The sequence below is a fragment of the Leptosomus discolor genome, chromosome 5 (assembly GCF_034619465.1).
Source record: "Leptosomus discolor isolate bLepDis1 chromosome 5, bLepDis1.hap2, whole genome shotgun sequence".
In the NCBI taxonomy this organism is placed as follows: domain Eukaryota; kingdom Metazoa; phylum Chordata; class Aves; order Leptosomiformes; family Leptosomidae; genus Leptosomus; species Leptosomus discolor.
In genome coordinates, this window is record NC_141395.1 from 27,964,996 (window position 1) to 27,980,763 (window position 15,768).

A 15,768-nucleotide genomic window follows, 5' to 3' on the forward strand; every position below is an offset into this window, starting at 1 on the left:
CAGCGCCACCGGCTTCCCTGTGGCGACGCAGGCCACTTACTGCAGCTGTCTCAGGAGAGCGCGGAAAAAGCCCGGCTCGGTGGGCGGGCCACCGCGCTGCGGGCTGCCTGGCCCGGCGGAACGGCCGCGGTGCGTTCCGTGCTGCCGCGGCCTCCTTACAAGGAGGCATGGGCGCGCAGGTCCCGGGCAGACCCGGCTGGGCGAGCACGGCCACGCACCGGCCCCAGCGGGCCCATGGCTCAGGGCCGAGAGGCCGCTCCCCCGCCCCCGCCGTGTTGCCGGGAGGAGGGGCCGTGCGGGGCGGGCGGGGCCGGCAGGGGGCGCCGGGGCCTGGCGGCGGCGGCGGGGGCGCGGCCCCATAAAAGGCCCCGCGCACGACTGGGCCCCGTATCGCCGTGAGGGCCGGACTGACACTGTGCACAGGTAACGGGGCTCGGCGCCCCAGGGCCCTGTGGGTGAGGCAGGATGGGGCTGCACTGCACCCTTTGTCCTTCCCTTCTCGGGTGCGGTCTCCCCCGCCCTGTAGGGGGGCCCCGAGATGGTTGTTTTGTGGTTTAAGGGCTTTTTTTTCTGGCGGTTCGGGGCGAGGGCTACGCGGCAGGCTGCCCGCCCCAGCACCCCCTCCCGCCGCAGGTATCGCCGAAGACGCCGCGGGTGCTGAGGGGGTGCTTGCACCCCGGGTTTGCACCCCGTCTTGGGGCTGGGCTTGTGAGGGGAGAAACCCTCACCATCCAGGTATCTCGTAATAGTCGGTGGCGTCACCTCATGCCGGTTGCGCTTTGGGCCCTTCGCGTGTCCCAGGGCAGCCCTCCTGGGCCGGGGGGCGCCCCCCGGTCAGCGCCGTGCTCGCCAGGCCAGGCAGCGCCTTGCCTGGGTGGTGCTGGTGCCTGGATCTCCGCCTCGGCTGCGGCACCGGCTGCAGCCCGCCGGCTGCTCGGCAAGTCCTGCCTATGCCAGAGGAGCTCACCTGCATCGCCTTGTTAGGGGCGGTTTGCGGGTGCGGATGGAGGGCAGCGCAGCTCGAAAACAAGTGCAGGCGAGATCTCGGTTAGTGACAACGATCTGCACTGCTCTCCCTAGGTGTGTGCCTGATCAGAAGAGATCTTCTGTAAACCTGAATTAAGGAGTAGTTGCAACAGTTAATTATCAACTGTAGGCCCTGAGTCCTTCCTGAGGAATTTGGAAATTCACAAAGTTTCTTCGAAGCTGCCTTGGCTAAATGCCTGGGTTAAGTGTATTTAAAGAAGGGTTGCTGTAGGAAAAAGGCCTTGCTGACTTCTGGCAGCTCTGGAGAGTATAAAATCAGAGAGGAAGAGTGACTGAAAGAGTTGAACTCCAGGGAATGTGTGCTCTCTAGAGGAACCTCTTGGCATGTTGATTCGTGCGCAGAATAGGGATGCTACTGCAGTACTGCCTGTATACATAGAGAAACTGAGGACATCAGTGATTGAGGAGGGGGAAAAGCACTGGGGCCATGATCAGATAAAGACATAGGATGCTGTCAGAGTCATTTAAGAAGCTGCTGTTTACATGTATCAGTGGAGATGCATCTCATACCTTTGTGTTCCCCTCATGACAACAGCATGGTATAGGTCTGAAGCCAGCTTTGCAAAATCTATTGCTTTGACTGACATAGTCTGATTTGTCTGATTTAAGTAGAGACTAAACCACAAAACAAACAATGGTGAGTGGGTGTCAGTGTACATTTTGTCTTAAATAAATCAGACTTTCTTGGACTGCAGAAGTGCCAAAAGCAAAACTGAAGTCTTCTGAGTAGTAATCCTGTGCCTAGACTATAGGAGTGTGACACAGCCCTTATTTAGATAATTGCAATTGAAAATTGGGCCCAAAATAGTTACATAAATAAACTGAGTTCGGACAGAGTGTGGCCGTGTGCTGTTAAAGCTTTCCATGAGGTATAGAGAGGCCTAATATAAACCAAGGTTATCTTTCTTTGTGATGGGAGTGCCTTGGACTGGTTAATCTGTCATGTTTATATGCTGATAGAAAATAGAGGCTCAGTAACTCACAATCTCATTTTACTTTTTCGTTTAATTTTTGCTCTTTAAAGAGTTAGGAAAAGCTTGATGCAGTAGCTACAACATAGCTTAAAGTTTATTCTCTTCCCAGGCTAAAAATGTTTGATGAATGGGATTTTGGAAATACAGCACAAGTCAGTTTAATTAAAATTTAAAAAAAAAAAATTGAACTGAGGAGCAGTCTCCCTGTGTGCTTGTAACCTGGGGCGTTGCATTGCAGACCTCACGCCTCTGAATAACTTCATCTGGATGAATAGACTCTGTGTACAGCAGGATCCCTCATTCTGGATAAAGCCATTCATGGACCTCCATATCTGTGAGACTGCAACCTTAGGCATGAGGGCTTGGTATCTCACTGTAGTACCCTAACAGCTGCACACAAGAACGGGGCTGTCTTGGGAGGAGGAACTTGCCAAGTCATAGCTCTTGCATAATTAGAGCTGAGAACCAAGAAATTGTGGCTCTTAGAAAGGCGCACTGTGTTGGAGCAGTTCAGGGTTGGGTTTTGTCAAGGAACAAAGTGCAAATAGAAGGGCAGAGTTCAGGTTTATTTTTCAAGGCTTTGTGAGCAAATACCTTGGGAAAACTCTGTTCCATACAGAAAACAAATCTGTCCAGTATTTATTTTAACAGCAGAAATAAAGCTTGCCAGGAGAAAGTGCTCTTGATGTGGCCGTTGGATTTCTGTACCTGTTTCCTTCCTTCCTGGGGAAAGGAGCTAATAAAGAACCTGACAATGTATTACTCTTAATTGTGCCAGCCATATGAACTGTCACTAAAATAATGTCCATTAACCCCTGTTTTTCAGAAAAAGGATGAGAAATAGGCAACTGGACTAGAACTCATGAAATCTAAAAATAAACAGTGCTCATCTATTTCTGTGGAATTTGGGGGAACCGTTTGGTCATGCTTTCAAATTCTTTTGTACAACCATAATTAAAGCTCATGCCCTTAGAACACACACCCTTAAATGTCAGATATTAACCTTTATTTTTATCCTCAGATCAATCTCCCTAGGAGCTGAGGCTTTAAGAAAAACACCAGTTAGCATGAAACTAAGGATAAACTGTGGTTATTTTCAAGACTTTTAGGAGCAATCCTTGTGCTATATTAGTACCTCTCTTTGAGTTGTGTTGTAAAAATGCAGGATACATGTATTGGTGGTGTGCGTTGGCAGTTGTTAACTTAGGTTGGGTTTTTATGTCTATCGCAGCTCAAGATGTCTAAAAAAATCCATGGAGGCTCTGTTGTGGAGATGCAAGGAGATGAAATGACACGTGTCATCTGGGAACTGATTAAAGAAAAGCTGATTTTTCCTTATGTAGATCTGGATTTGCACAGGTAAGGGGTCTTTATGACACACAGCTGCTTTGTACTGCAATTTGCATGTGTCATTAGGCATTGATCATGTTTCACTTAGCGCTGAAAGCCTTATAGCTCCTCCTACACTAGTGTGGAGAGGCTAACTAGCCCTTTTTATAGTGGTAAAGTTCCCAGCATATTCCCCTGATTAACCTACCTAAGGGCCAACCTCACCAAGTACTCTGGAAAACATGGGCTCATGGTGAAGGTATTTTGTCAAAGTCTGGCAGCCCCTCTGGGATTCCTCACAGCAGTAAGCAGTGAATGCTTAATTGTGAGTTGGCTTTTTTCTGTACTGTGCCTCTAAGGTCTCTTACAGATATGGTCTGCATTTTTTATCTCTTCTGTCTTGGCTTTCCAGCACCTGGGCAGTCTGCATGGCTGTCTGCAGCCTAAACAATTAGAAACATGGGATGTTTCAGCCACTTCCTGACTTGAAGCGTAGCATCTGTGGACTCTGAGCAGGTTTATGGCTTCTTGCCGTCTCTGTTTGAATGTCTGCCTAGAGGGCAAAAGGATGGTTGTAGGACACAGACTCTCCCCTGATGCCTGTAAGCTTGACCTGTGCTGCTGGCAGGGTGAGCTAACTGTTGCAATTACTCCCTGAGCCTAGGTTGTGCTCCTACACTCCCTTCTGGAAAAAACAAATACTGACAGCTGGTATGGCAAAAGGGAAATGCTATCTACAGCATCTGGTCAAGCAGAGCAAATAATCTCTTCCCTTTCTAGCCACTGAGCCAAAGTTATTAGAGAAGCGCATTACTCTTAGCTGCATGGACAGAGGCCTTCAGTAGTATTTGCTATTATTAAACCCACAAGTCTGGCCTCTTCCCCTGCTCCTCAAGTCATTTGTATGCCACCCACATCTGGCTTTCTGCTTCCTGGTGTTGAGAACCAAGCAAACAGGAACCCAGCAGCACAATACGTGCACACAGTCTGGAGAACATCCCTTTTCAAAGAGCGGTGAGAGGAGGGAAAACAGACCCCTGGCTGAGGCAGCACAATGGCTAGATTCATGTACAGCTGGCTGTGCTTCAGGGGTGTCCCATGCTGAGCACCCATTCTCCAAAAGCTATTAAAACAGTGAATGTGGGAAATGTGCTTCCTCAGACTCTTTGGGGGGAATATTGGCCATTTTGCTGCCAGACCAGGATTGTGCGTCCATTGTGAAAGCAGTTTTTGATTTGAAGCCTAGTGTAGCTTCATGTGCTCAGTATATGAAGGAAGTCAGAACCCTCATCAGAAGAGGTTTGAAATAAAGGCCTGTGTTCATCTGGGGGTTGTGCTGCTCCATACCATTAGAATCCCAGGCTGAAAGTTTCCATTGCTGAGAAGCTTGGAAGGGAAGGCAGGGGAGATACTGGCTGTGTCCCATGCTGGCAGAAAGCCTCAGGTGTAAACTGAAGCTGTCCTTTTTCCAACCTCCTGCCAGCAGCAGAAGTATCAGTATATGAGCCTATGTTTTCTTCCACTCCAGCAGCATTTGCACTGGAAGAGGGTTAACTTCAGTTATGGCTGGATCTACACTCACAGGCACATACAGGGTCTAGTTTCTTTCCTATTGGACGTAAACAAATGTCCTGGGCAGTTCTGACCATCTTTGTGGGTTTGTTACAGCTATGACTTGGGCATTGAGCATCGTGATGCTACAAATGATAAAGTAACTGTGGAAGCTGCTGAAGCCATAAAGAAATACAATGTTGGCATAAAGTGTGCAACCATCACTCCTGATGAGAAGAGAGTGGAGGAATTTAAGTTGAAGCAGATGTGGAAGTCTCCCAATGGGACAATTAGAAACATCCTCGGTGGCACTGTCTTCAGGGAGGCTATTATCTGCAAGAACATTCCCCGGCTGGTGTCTGGATGGGTGAAACCCATTGTCATTGGCCGTCACGCTTATGGGGATCAAGTGAGTCACTTCAGTGCTTGCTCCTCTTTTTGCCTGAACAGGCTTAGTCCTGGCTGGTATAGGGCTACAAAACCTTAGACATCCCTGTGCTCCTGGTTTATCCCTTGCACTCGACCTGGGAGTGGGTACTTGCTGGCACTTTACAGCACCTGGCCCAGCGTGGGAGAGCCTGGTTCATACCTCTCTTCCTTAGACAGTGTAGCTGTATAAACAGCATCAAGTGGCCTGTGCTTGGATTAGGTAGGCCTGTACCTAAACACAGGGTATGACTCCTCTAAGTTATTTTTCTTCACCTCTGCACCTCCCTACATAGCAATGTCTTTAGAAAATATCCTTTACACTGCCCATCTTCCTACTTCTCAGAAGGACTTTTTGGTGGCAAATGTTGCTCACAGCAGAAATGGATCCAAGTGAGTGATTTTTAGAAGTGAGCAAAGTTGCCTTCTGTGTGTGGGTGTGGCTTTGGGGTTTTTGGGTTTTTGGGTTTGTGTTTTGTTGGTTTGTTTTTTTTTTTTGAATGTGATCTGCTTCTTAAACTTACTTGCACAGCGCTCCTGTGGAGTTGGTATTCATACTGGGCACATCAGGCTGTGGTACCAAAGTAGGGAAACATCCTTTATCAAAGCTCTCCTGGCAGAAGTAGTACAAGGCCATGGAAAGCCCTGGCATGGCACTTGGTGTTGTGGCTTTGGGCAGCCCAGAGGACGAGAATCAACCATACCATTCTCCATGGGTAATGATGCACTGTAAAGCAGCCAAACATGACAAAAGAGAAGTCTTCTAAAAGAGCCAAGTGCTTAAATAGATGGAAACTGAGGGCAAGTCATAAGATTAGCTGGGGTGGGAAGGTAAAATAATACATTACCCTGTGGAAAGTAATTGCAGAGCTCTGACACTGAAAGAATGGGGTTTAACATCCTTAACCTACTGAATAACTGAGAAGGTCAAAATAGTAATAGGAAACAGTAGATTAAGGGGGAAGGATTGAAACACTGCCAAAGTATGAGATTAAAGTGAAAGGAATAATGCAAGAACATGTAAAGGACATATGAGCAAGACACTTCTGTAACTTCAGAACAGGTCAGGGAACGAATTCTGTCAACAGGAAGGAAACTACATGAAAAAGGATGATGAATTTCAAGGAAATGTAACATTAAATGGTACTTGTTCAGGACAGTTGGTAAGATGAGAACGCCATTCAAAAAATTGAGGTACATGTTGGCTCTTCTGAGCCTGTGTAGCTCAGAGGAGCAAAGTGTGTACCAATTTACAGTGTGCAAAGAACTCTTATTACACATTGGCCTTTCAAATGTCTTGTGATGGACAGATAATGGCCATATGATTCCCCCTTATTCATCAGATCAGTAGTTGTGATATGAATAGCTTTTTTTGAGGCAGGCAGAGGAGTCTTTCTACTCACAGATCACACCACAGTGGGTACTTTGCGCTTTAAAACTTCAGTGCATCTGCAAAAATACATACTCTGCCAATTGATGGGGCCCAAGAATCCGTAAGCTTTTTCCCTTAAAGTGGAAGAGCTCTTCTGAAACGGGCAGACTCTTGACTACTTTGTCTTTCTAATATCTAGTAAAATAATCCAATAACTATGTGGCTGAGTAAACACAGCCTGGTCAGTGGGGTTTTTGGTACAAGTGTTTATGCTTTTCTGCACCCTGCCCAGCCAAATGCATGTTGTCTTTTACAGGTCTCTCCTCCTGATTGAGAAAATCATCATTGCACTTTTTTTTTTTAACAGTACAGAGCAACTGATTTTGTGGTACCTGGGCCTGGAAAAGTGGAGATGATCTATACTCCAGAAGGTGGAGGCAAACCAGTCACATATCTGGTCCATAACTTTGAAAGTAAGTATTGTCTCAAAGGTGTGATTAAACCTGATATTTTTGGTTTAATTCAACCTTGAAGTGTCACTCAGATCTGTTTGATGGTAAAATATGACTTTGAGGTAGAGTTGGGGAGAAGGTCTGGGCTTTCTTTGTTTATCTGGGCAGTACTGAAAGTTACTTGAAATCTTCCTGGGATTGAAGAGTCATATCAAACACACAATCATACTAGACTGGCCACCTCTCGTGCTCCGTGTATGATGGCTCTGGTAGCAGCGTGTATGTTTTTCTCTCTAAACAGGGCTTGACCTAAGAGGAGATATTTCAGAACAATTTGGGTCTAATTCTTTCTGGTTTTAGTTTGTCTTACTAGGACCTATATACCTTTGCAGTTTGTACCTTGCTTTATTAAGCAGTCTTTTTCAATAAAAATGAGAACTAGCATTTAGTCTGCAAGGTGGAAAGGAGGTCTGACAAGGATGTTCCTGACTGTGTAGGCTCTAACTGTTTTAACAGATGCAGTACCAAAGGTATTGATGTTGCTCCTAGCCATATTGCTATGCTGGTTGTAGACATTGCTAGGCTCAGGAGAAGTCCTGACATTGCTTGCCTTTGTTGCATGAAAACAATTACACATACATTGCTAGAACCCGGGGTGTTTCTCTAAGGGCAGGATTCAGGAAAACATCACACAAGTAATCTCTCTTGCCTATCAGTGATCAAAGGGTTCAGGATTTGAAGCCTTGTGGTGACCTATGTATGTGAGTGTGTAGTGGATCCACAGGCTGGATCAGTGGGCTGGGGTCAATTGTATGAGGTTCAACAAGGCCAAGTGTCGGATCCTGCACTTGAGTCACAACAACCCCATACAGCACCACAGGCTTGGGGAAGAGTGGCTGGAAAGCTGTCCGGTGGAAAAGGACCTGGGGATGCTGGTTGACAGCCAGCTAAACATGAGCCAGCAGTGTGCCCAGGTGGCCAAGAAGGCCATCAGCATCCTGGCTTGTATCAGAAACAGTGTGGCCAGCAGGGGTAGGGAGGTGATTGTGCCCCTGCACTCGGCACTGGTGAGGTCACACCTTGAATACCGTGTGCAGTTTTGGGCCCCTCACTACAAGAAAGACATTGAGGTGCTGGAGTGTGTCCAGAGAAGGGCAACGAAGCTGGTGAAGGGTCTGGAGAACAGGTCTTATGAGGAACAGTTGAGAGAACTGGGATTGTTTAGCCTGGAGAAGAGGTGGCTGAGGGGAGATCTTATTGCCCTCTACAGCTACCTGAAAGGAGGTTGTAGTGAAGTGGGTGTTGGTCTCTTCTCCCAAGTAACAAGTGGCCTCAAGCTGTGCCAGGGGAGGTTTAGATTGGACATTAGGAAAAATTTATTTACTGAAAGTGGTCAAGCATTGGAACAGGCTGCCCAGGGAAGTGGTAGAGTCTCCATCCCTGGAGATATTAAAAAAATGTGTAGATATAGAACTTTGGGACATGGTTTAGTGGGCATGGTGGTATTAGGTCAATGGTTGAACTTGATGATCTCAGAGGCCTGTTCCAACCGAATGAGTCTATGATTCTATAATGTTTTTGAATAAAACTTAATAGCCGTTGTCCAGCAATTATGAAGTCATGGCTCCAGAGGACACAGTCTCTGTAGTTGATCAGACCCTGTTCTATCCTTGACTCACAAAGGGAGGCAGGGGGACAACATGTATTTTTCATTGGTAACAGCAGGAATTTCATTCCCTGCCAATATCAACTTTAAATGACCTTGCTATCTTGGCAAGCAGATAAACCTCCTCTGGCTTCCCCTCTTCATTCTGTATGCATATCCATAAGAGTAACAACCATCTGGAGGTAAGGACAAATGCATATTAAGAAAACTTTCTTTTTTAAATATATCTGAGGTGTTTCCAGAGCAAAGATCCCTGATAAAGGCACTGCACAACAAACTAGAGAGGTGGTGGTAGCGAGGTGCTTAAAATTAAGTACATGGTATCTAATTCTCATAGAAGTGCAGCTGTGCTCTGAACATGACAAAGTTTTTTCATGAAGCCCTAGACCCTACTTTTCCCCACAATCAACCTCTCCCATGATCTGAATGCTGCTTTCCCCCAGATGAGCTGGGCTGTAAGTGTAAGACACTTCCATTCAGGCTGCTAACACATCTGCATTACACAATCTAAGTCATGTGAGTGGTGATGGTTCCTCAGAGCCTTCTCAGGACTTTCCCTTGCACCCAGATGACTGGTATGTTTCTCCCACAACTTGTCTGAAGTGAGCCTGAGCAGGTGAAACAAAGCTGCAGAGTAGGCCAGACATACGTACTGCAAAGATGTAGGATGCATGTTGGGGCTTGTTTACCTGAGCTAGGCAAAGCAGCCTCTGACTGCTGGAGGTAGGTCTGCATGTGGTCAAAACCTGAATGTACAAGGCATTTAAGATGTGAGCCATCTCATTTCTAGCTTTGACTGAGGCCTGTGCTCCAAACTGCTGCCTGCTGCTATGGTAGAAAAGTGCTCTGTACTACTTCATGTGGCTAGTAGGAGCTCAAGCATGCTCACTTCTGTCACAGTTTTGCTGCTTAGGCTGGATTAGGAAGAAACGTGTTAGGGATATTAGATCACAGTATTTAGACGTACTTAGCTGTAAAACAAAACCACCTTCCTATCCATGCATCACGGGACTACTGGAGTTTTGAGCTGATAGTGCAAAGTGAATCTTCTTCTGAAAGAACCAGCCTTAAATTGAGAACTATATCAAGACACCTGCAGAAAACACCAGCCTGCCTGCTGGAGTATGCTATGGGGAGACTGTCAAATCCTTAACCAAAACTAAGTGTAGTTGATTCCTACCTGGTCTTTCTCCACTAACAGGCTGTGGTGGTGTAGCCATGGGAATGTACAATCTTGACCAGTCTATCAAGGATTTTGCCCACAGTTCCTTCCAAATGGCACTGTCTAAAGGCTGGCCCCTCTACATGAGCACCAAGAACACCATCCTGAAGAGATACGATGGCCGCTTTAAAGACATCTTCCAAGAGATCTATGACAGGTAACTAGGATAGTTGTGTACTTCCTACTGCAGTGCCTAAGGCTGCAGCAGGAACATCCTCTCCAGCTTTGTGAGCTGCTATAGTTAATTCAGCATTTTCAGACTCTCAGCAGCACTTGGGGAGGGCTGGGTGCCTTGCCTGTCGCAGTCTTCCTTGTCCTGCAGGACACAGCACTCAAAATTTAAAGTCTGCTAAATGTGGCTGTGGTGTTCAACTCTCCTTACAGATGGTCACAGATTCTTTATGGGCTTGTTTGTGATTCTGAAGCAGACTTGCAGTGGCCTAGCAAAGCAAGCAAGGAAGAAGAAGAAAAAAAAAGGGAAAAAAAAAAACCCACAGTAAAGAGGATGCAAATTCAGGGTTGTTTTGGTTTGCATTTTTTGTTGGCTTTTTGTTTTACTCTTGCCTCTATGCATCTCACTATGCACAATTACTTGCACAAATTGTGCAATCCCTGTTTTTATCTATATGACAAAGTGTTCTGGTTTTCTCATTTTTGTTTTCCAGAGAATACAAGTCCCAGTTTGAAGCCAAAAAGATCTGGTATGAACACAGGCTCATCGATGACATGGTTGCTCAGGCCCTGAAATCTGAAGGAGGCTTTGTCTGGGCCTGCAAGAACTACGATGGGGATGTGCAATCTGACTCTGTTGCCCAAGGTATGAGATGTTTCCTGTGTTACGCTGAAGTAGACTCAGTAGCAGTCTCTTGTGACCTCGTGTCATATCTTATGTAATGGCCCAGGAGCTTGTGTTGGGTCCCAGAACTTATGTTTCAAACCTGTGGCAAGTCATGGAGATACCAAGCAGGCAAAGAATTTCTGAATTCACTTTTACAAGAAAATGCATTGAATGTAGACTATGTAGTTATACTTCTTTACCAGATGGCAGTTCCTACCAACATAACTGATAGGCTTTCCACTCTAATGGAAGGTATCCAGACAGCTGGGATTCTGTCACCGACAGCTTGAGTCAAGCTGACTAGTGGTGAGCATACTGGCAGGTGCTCTACAGATAAATAACCTTCAGGACCCTAAAGCTGCCTGTCAGGTGTAAAGAGAGATTGATATGTTTAACTTTACAGACTTGTAGTGCCTGATCAAAATCCTATATAACCAAGCTGCCTGGTGCCAAAACAAATATGTGTGCAGACATCTACAGGACAAGATGTGTGGCTTTATGTAATACGCTCTTTCTAAAGTAATGCCAGTAAACTGCCCCTCACAGAACAAGGATGTGTGGTGGACTACTGAAAAAAGAAGCTTTCAAAGACACAGATCTCTGAAACCTATAGGGTTAGAAGTAATGGGAATGTCCAGTTTTGCCAGCTCATGATTCCTTTCACTAGAGCAGGTGCTCTTGATGTGACATAGGTTTGTTTCCTGTCACTATGTAGGGAAGATAGTGATTGGCAGCCCAACACTACTTATTGAGGGTTCTTTGTTCTCATACTGCACCTTTTCAGTAAAAATCTGTCCAGCAAGTTAGTTAAGAATACTAATTTTCTTGAAATGGTGCAGAATATCCACATATCTATATCTCATGGTTCAGCAGCACTTTCTGTTCAGATGAGCTGTTATTTTGATGTGTCAGGACTAGCCAGTTAGTTGCAGCAGCAGGAGCACTGCTGTTCAGGAATACTGACATCAAGGCTGGGAGGATGTAGGGGAATGTAGGATGGAGGGATTTAAGGAGACTGTCCAAAGGAGACACTGAACTTTTTAAACTGTGTATTCTGCAGGCTATGGCTCTCTGGGGATGATGACCAGTGTCCTGATCTGCCCTGATGGCAAGACTGTTGAAGCAGAAGCTGCTCACGGCACAGTTACTCGTCACTACCGCATGCACCAGAAAGGCCAAGAAACCTCCACTAACCCCATTGGTGAGCTGTTTTTCGCTGCCCTTCAGTAATCTCTACACATGAAGGAACAGGTTTGGACTAAGAACATCTGCATCCTTTCTGCAGAGAATTGCACTGTTGAGTGGTGAAACTGGTAGATCATTAGGCATTTTTCTTCCATGGAGACAGCTGCAGCCTGGAGCAAAACCAGGCTGGAATGGAGTGTTAAGCAATAAGATAGACCAAGCTTAGCCGTTGAGACATGCTCTCACTCTTCAGCAAATGATGGGTTTACAGCCACAATGGCCTTAAGGTTTGGGTTGGCTGTTTTTTATTTTATTCCCCTTCCTGGTGCTCCAAAAGACCTAGCCACCCCCACAAACCATGTACATACTTAAAGTGTAAGTACACCTCGAATGGGACATGAGGAAAAGAATCCTCTACAATTGCACAGGGACCAGAGTGTAATGTAATACCAGGAAGAAGACTGCACACTTCTGTCATAAGGACAACTTTCTATGTAACCACAGAGTCCTACCCTTGGTCATTCTTTCTGACTTGGGCAGGAACAAAATAAGATACAATGGCATGCACAAAGATTGCTGGAGGCAGTGAGTAGTTTCTGGGGTTTGCTTTTCTTGAGAGCTGCACAAAATGCAAAGGATGCCTAGATGAAGATAAATATTCTTTCCCATACCAGATTTTCTTTTTTTGTCTGTTTTCAGTTTTATCATATTAAAAATAATTACTGTTCCACATGACAGTTTAGAACAATGTCTAGCGAGTTCTAGAAGGACAGAGTAATCTAGTGTTCTCTCTCAGCCTCCATTTTCGCATGGACAAGAGGACTTGCTCACAGAGCTAAGCTGGACAACAACACTAGCCTCAAGAACTTTGCAGTTGCCCTGGAAGAAGTCTGCATTGAGACCATCGAATCTGGCTTCATGACAAAGGACCTTGCTGCCTGTATCAAAGGCCTACCTAAGTAAGTGTATGAAGTAATCAGCTGTGCTTGGAGGAGGCTGTTTTACTTGGTGTTTCTGAACAGCATTTGCTGGAAAATTATTTTAGTATGGTGAAGAATTTCTGGAGTCTGGTCACAGAACAGGGCTCGTCTGTACCCAGTGCTGTACCAACAGAACCTAAGACATTCCCTGCCCCAAGTAGCTTAGTCCAGGTTGCTCTGTCCCTGCTATTGTACCAAATACATGGCGGGGGGGGGGGGGGAATAAAGAAGGAACTGCAAAGATTTCTCTTACGACAAGCTGGCTACATTGGCCAGATCCTGCCCTGTCCATTTATTAGGATGGAGACCTACTTCACTGCAAAATACCACCTGGCTACCTCTTCTCTGGAGCCTTTTGGCAAAAAACATGAGCCTGATGAGTAGGGGAGAACTCCTTTGGTTTTAAAGCAAGACTTAGACTTCTTCAAACAGTCTTTGCCTGCTTTCAGCAGCTGAGTGGCTTTACAACTGTCTGTCTTTTCTTCCCCCCCTCAGTGTCACACGCTCTGACTACCTGAACACCTTCGAATTCATGGACAAGCTTGCTGAAAACCTGAAGGGGAAGCTGGCCTCTCTGCTTAAACTTTAAGGCACAGGTTCTGCTCAAGCTCCACTAACAAAACATCTCCCACTTACACCAGACTGTAAGTGGCACTGTATCACACTCTGTTGTGTAATATTTCAAATACCAGACAAATGAACGTGTAGACTTTTAAAAAATGTTTAAAAGACTGTGTTTTCTTAAACCCCTTGAGCTGCTGGGCTAGGCCTTACTCTTGCTAAGCAGCTGAATGTGGTAGTATTCAAGCTCAATGTGGGTCTGGATTCCTAATGTCATTCATGGCAGACCTGAGGTTTTTCCCCATGACTTGTTGATCTGTGTTTCTTTTCTCTTCCTCTCAGACTGAAAGCTAGTCTGTGTCACAGCTCTGGTCAAACCAGTGGTGACTCACTGTCCAACAGACCTTAAAAATCAGAACTGTCCTCATCTCTCCAGTACTGTCCATGGAGTATAAGTGAGCTCACAGGGCTATGCCAGCTCTACTTACTGAGAGAGAGGCAGCCCCTCTCTTACTTGATTTATCTTTTAGTTCCAACCAGAGCATAGTATCCTGATACTAAGGGATTTGGTCCCATTGCTATGGTCAGGACTGTAGCATTTGAGAAGCACTTAGTAAATGCTGGAACCAAGCCCTATAGGCTAAGAGCCTAATAAAGCCATGCTGCAGTGTCTAAATGCAAGCCATGCATTTAGGATGTGAAGCATAGGAACTGTTACCTCTTCCCCCACCCCACAATTCATAAAGGTGCAAAACTTTTCTCCAGGTGTCTGGGCTATTACCCTTCCTGTTGTGATACAGCAAGTCAGATTATGACTGTGAAAAATTCCATCCATGGTTTTGTTTGGTGTTTTTTTTAAAGAAGATTTTAGTTCAGACTAAATAAAAGCCAACTACCATCCTTTGTCTTCCATTCCTTTGTGTGATTAGCAGATATAGGGAAATTCTGTCTCTGAGGCAGACTCCAGTACCTTTCAGCACAGTCCAGTAGATGCTGGGACAGACTCTTGGAATGTGTTATAAACACAAAATACTCTCTCCCTTCCTAGAGTTTTAATTTGTTCTGGCCCAGGGCAAGATGTGATCTGTAGCATGGTGCTAAGCATTGGGTAGTGCACAAGAATTTAAAGGTACCACTTCTGTTGAAATTTTGTTTTAGAACCAATATAAACTCAAACTGATGTGTCACTACTCAGCAGAGATCAGAAACTGGTCATACATGAGACAAACTCTCACCCTGCAGCTGACTAGGTGTAAGTTGTGGTTAGGATAGAAATGCAATGTTAGAGTAGATCAGCTAGTATTAACTTTGGGGGGCGGGGGGGATATGCACATGTGTTTGAAATGCAGCTCTGCCACTGCTAGCAGCTGTCACTGTGCCTTCAATATGAATGAACACAGTAGTCTGCTGTTCTGTTACTAACACAAGCCTGTGTAAGAAGTGCAGCTGGAAAAAGCCCCCTTGTGGACCCATAGAAGCAATGGAATCATCGTGAACAGCTGGAGATCTATGTTCCTGCCTAGCTGCAGTTCAAATTACAGTGCCACGGTCAGGCAGGTCATACTAACAGCACCTCTTAACAAATTCCCTGTTACTTACTAGCTCCTACCCAGCTTCCAGAGTTACAGAGCACCAGGGAAAACTTAGTACCTTTCATGAAACTGAACAAATAAATAAAGCAGCATTTTGAAGTCTTATACTTTGTTTGTTTTAATGGCTTAACAGTACAGCTTAAGTGTAAGCAATATAGTAACATTTACTGGACTGCAGATGACACTATTTTCTTTCTGTACTAAAAGTTTCCATGTTCTGAAGGACTCTACAGAGTACAGCAAAAGCCAATCTATCCTCATGAACTGATGGATGTTGTTGAAGTGCTGAGAGACAAGTGTTCCTTTCTCTCCTATGTTGGGAGAAGCAGCAGCAAGTGTGGTCATAAGAACAGAGCATCCCTCTCCCTGCTCTGCCATGGAGAAAGAGGAAACATTCTTCTTGCTTCCAGGGAAGCACATTCCCTTCCCCTTTACCACTCATTTCTTTTCCCCACCCCTCCCTTTAATATCAATAACTGTCAGACACCAGTAGACCCCAAAAAAGCAAGTGCTGGAAGCCAGTGGGCACTCAGTCTGCAATAGAAAAGAGCACAGGATTTCCTGAAACATGAT

At 45.6% G+C, this 15,768-nt stretch overlaps 1 protein-coding gene across 1 annotated transcript; it reads left to right on the plus strand.

Moving 5' to 3' along the window:
* The first annotated feature begins 384 nt into the window (after positions 1-384).
* Positions 385-14,634, plus strand: IDH1 (isocitrate dehydrogenase (NADP(+)) 1). Its single transcript, XM_086465238.1, has 9 exons — positions 385-423; positions 3,253-3,380; positions 5,019-5,310; positions 7,067-7,172; positions 10,019-10,196; positions 10,705-10,856; positions 11,938-12,078; positions 12,859-13,021; positions 13,538-14,634. The coding sequence occupies exons 2-9, from the start codon at positions 3,259-3,261 to the stop codon at positions 13,629-13,631; spliced, it is 1,248 nt and encodes a 415-aa protein (XP_086321364.1). The 5' UTR covers positions 385-423; positions 3,253-3,258; the 3' UTR covers positions 13,632-14,634.
* The last annotated feature ends 1,134 nt before the right edge of the window (positions 14,635-15,768 follow it).